This window comes from Perognathus longimembris, chromosome 12, assembly GCF_023159225.1.
Source record: "Perognathus longimembris pacificus isolate PPM17 chromosome 12, ASM2315922v1, whole genome shotgun sequence".
Taxonomy (NCBI): Eukaryota; Metazoa; Chordata; class Mammalia; order Rodentia; family Heteromyidae; genus Perognathus; species Perognathus longimembris.
Genome location: NC_063172.1, coordinates 1,124,977 through 1,127,937, shown reverse-complemented (window position 1 = coordinate 1,127,937; position 2,961 = coordinate 1,124,977). Strand labels below are relative to the sequence as shown.

The following is a 2,961-nucleotide window of genomic DNA, read 5'->3' as shown; positions in this document are numbered from 1 at the left end:
AAAGAGGAGGCTGCGCCCGGGCTCCGGTCCGCAGGGAGACCGAAGGGCACCGCTCCCCGCGCCGCGCCCGCCGCCCCACCGAGCGCCGACACCCCAGGGATGTGAGTGCGCCCCCCGACCCCGAGGCCCGCGCCCCGCGCCCCGCCCCGCGGTGAGCGCCGGGGCGCGGGGGAGCCGGGGACGGTGCCCCGGCCGGGGGTGGGAGTGGGGGACGCGGCGCCCCTTCCCACCTCCCCGGTCCCGGGCCTCGGCGGCCCCGGGGAGAGGAACCGGGGACGCGGCCTCCCTCCCGAGCCCGCCCCCCACCCCGGCGCCGGCGAGGGGTGGGGCCTCGCGGGCGGGGCGCGGACCCCTCCCCGCCGCGGCGAGGGTGGAGGTCGGGACGCGGGGCGGGGCGGGCTCGGGGCGGCCGGGGCGGCGGGTGGGGGCCGGGGCCGGGCGGGGAGCCGGCGGTGCTGACCGCGGCGTCTCCCCGCCAGGCCCGCCTCCCGGAGGACCCCCGCCCGCAGCCCGCGCCCCGCCGCCCCCCGGCGCGCCCGGAGCATGCTGTCGGCGGCCGCCCGGGGCCTCGGCCTGGCGCTGCTGGCCGCGCTGCTGTGCCCCGCGCCCGGTGAGTGGCCCCGAGGGCGGGCCCGGGCCCGGGGGTCCGCTCGGTGCGGCCGCGGCCTCCCACGGGCTCGGCGGCGGCTCACCAAGCCCGCGCCCGCCCGCGGCCCCCCGCGCCCGCCCGCCCCGCTCCTGCCCGGCGCCGCGGGGCCGGCGCCGCTCCCCCAGGCTGCCGATGCTGCGCGGCGCCCCGGCCTCCCGGGCCCCGATCCCGATCCCGATCCCGCCGCCGCGCCCTCGCAGCCCGGCAGGCCTCCATGGCGTCCTCGGGGCCCCGCCCAGCTCGGGGGCGGGGCGCGGGGCGCGGGGCCACCCACCGCAGCAGGTGGGCGGAGAGGCGCGGCCCGGCTGGTCATCCGCCGCCCGTCCGCTCGCCCTTCCAGCGCACGGCCTGTGGTGCCAGGACTGCACGCTGACCACCAACTCCAGCCACTGCACGCCCAAGCTGTGCCCGCCCTCCGACACCGTGTGCGCCAGCGTCCGCATCACCGACCCCAGCAGCAGTGAGGGCCGCCGGGCCGGGCGCGCGGGCCGCGGGGCGGGCGGGGGCGGGGCGGCGGGGGGGCAGGGGCAGGGGCGGCCCTCCCTTGCCCTTCGGCCGTCCTTTCCGCGGTCCCCAGCTCCGGTGGGCGGGGGCCTCCGCCGTGCCCCGCCCGCGGCCCCTCCCTGGGCCCGGGGGTGCGCGGAGGGCCCGCCCGCAGCCGAGCTCTGTCCCCCAGGCCGCAAGGACCACTCGGTGAACAAGATGTGCGCGACCTCCTGCGACTTCATCAAGCGGCACTTCTTCTCAGACTATCTCATGAGGTTCATTAACTCCGGGATCTTAAAAGTCGACGTGGACTGCTGCGAGAAGGATTTGTGCAATCCCGCGGCGCCCGTGGGGCTCAGCCCCTGGGCCCTGGCCGGGGGGCTGCTGCTCAGCCTGGGGCCCGCCGTGCTCGGGGCTGGGCCCTGACGCCCCTTCCTCCCACGGGGCTGCTGAGCCTGCGGCCCGGCCTGGCCGGGCGGGAGCTGGAGCCCTCGGGGGGGCCGGCGCGGGGGCCCGCGGCTCCGCCATCCGCAGATGGGAGGCCGCACCACCCGCTCGGATCCCAGCCTGGCCGGGAGGAGGGGATGAGGGCAGGGGGCTGGGACCCCCGTCCCTGAGGGGAGGGGAGGCCCAGCCGAGTGCAGCCCGATGGCCTGGCCCCAAGGGCATATTCTACAGAGAAATAAAGTCACTTCTGAGTCCTGAGGCCCGGCTCTGAGCCTGGGGGTGGGGTTCCCGCAGGGAGCAGAGCCAGGAGCTGAGATGACAGCATGGGGGTGGGGGGAGCCGGGCCCGTCCTCTGGAGGTCTCAGGGCGAGTGGGGGCTGCTTGGGCCTGTAAGGGCTGGAGCCAGTGGGGGGGGGACGGAGGGTGGGCGGGGTCACAGGGCAGGCCCCCGGGCGGCAGGCCAGAACCTGGGTGTGCACCACCAGAAGCCGGGGCTCCACGCGGCCACGCCCCGCCACCCACGGGCCCCGCGTGAGGCCAGGCACCGCACCCCACGTCTGCCCCTGTGCCCCCGTCACCGGCTGAGCACACGCGCCCCGACACTCACACACGCCCGCCCTCTGACACACGTGTGCCAGCCCCAGCCCCCTCCAGTCCAGCCCTCCCTTCTCAGCCCCGGGCTGTGGGGAGCCCTCGCCGCCCAGACACGGGGTCCCCCCACTTACCGAGGCCGGGGGGGCCTCGTGGGCTGTGTGGGAGGGGTCGGAGCGGAGCCGCCGCCCCGCCTCCCTGTGCGGCTGGAGCCCCGTCCTTCTTTGCCCGGGGCCTCCTTGCCCGGTGCGTCCGGGTGGCCGTGGCGCTGCCAGGGTCGCCCCGAGCTGGACGTCCAGGGCTTCTGTGCCCTGGTCCGTGGCCGGCGCGCGCCGCTGGGCCTGGGCAGCTCGCGGAGGGAAGTGGCTCCCGCAGGGCCTGCACTTGACACTGGGGTGACCCGCCGGCAACGGGAGGCCGGTGCGGTCCCAGAGGGGACCCCGGAGAGCGGGCAGGGCCTGTGGCCAGGGACCTGGTCCCAGCCACCTGTCTGCCGTTTGACTTGCGCTTTGCCCCGTGGTCAGCCCGGCCGGCCCTTCATGAAGGTGTTGCTGGCCCTGCCGACGCCCGAGGCTGCGAGGCCCGGGCACCACCGCCGGCACAGCAGGAGGACGCACAGACGCCTAATGGCAAAGCCCCTGGGGGGATGGAGGGCGGGGCGGGGGGACACGGGGGCCCCCAGGAGGTGAGCCAGCATTCAGGGAGGTCCCCGTGTGCTGGAAAGTCATTTAAAAACACCTAAGTGGGGCCGGGAATGTGGCCTAGTGGTAGAGTGTTTGCCTCGTATA

General features: G+C 77.4%; 1 protein-coding gene across 1 annotated transcript; it reads left to right on the top strand.

Annotated features, from left to right (window-relative positions):
* Positions 1 to 486: 486 nt before the first annotated feature.
* Positions 487 to 1,615, top strand: Ly6h (lymphocyte antigen 6 family member H). The gene is made up of 3 exons (XM_048358947.1): positions 487 to 610; positions 990 to 1,109; positions 1,326 to 1,615. Exons 1-3 carry the CDS (start codon positions 544 to 546, stop codon positions 1,559 to 1,561), a joined length of 423 nt encoding a protein of 140 aa, XP_048214904.1. The 5' UTR covers positions 487 to 543; the 3' UTR covers positions 1,562 to 1,615.
* The last annotated feature ends 1,346 nt before the right edge of the window (positions 1,616 to 2,961 follow it).

Excerpts from the sequence above, each read along its gene's own strand:
- Ly6h (XM_048358947.1), top strand. The coding sequence starts at position 544 with ATGCTGTCGGCGGCCGCCCGGGGCCTCGGCCTGGCGCTGCTGGCCGCG. Across the intron at positions 611-989 it reads GCTGCTGTGCCCCGCGCCCG|CGCACGGCCTGTGGTGCCAG; the intron begins GTGAGTGGCCCC and ends TCGCCCTTCCAG. Across the intron at positions 1,110-1,325 it reads CATCACCGACCCCAGCAGCA|GCCGCAAGGACCACTCGGTG; the intron begins GTGAGGGCCGCC and ends TCTGTCCCCCAG.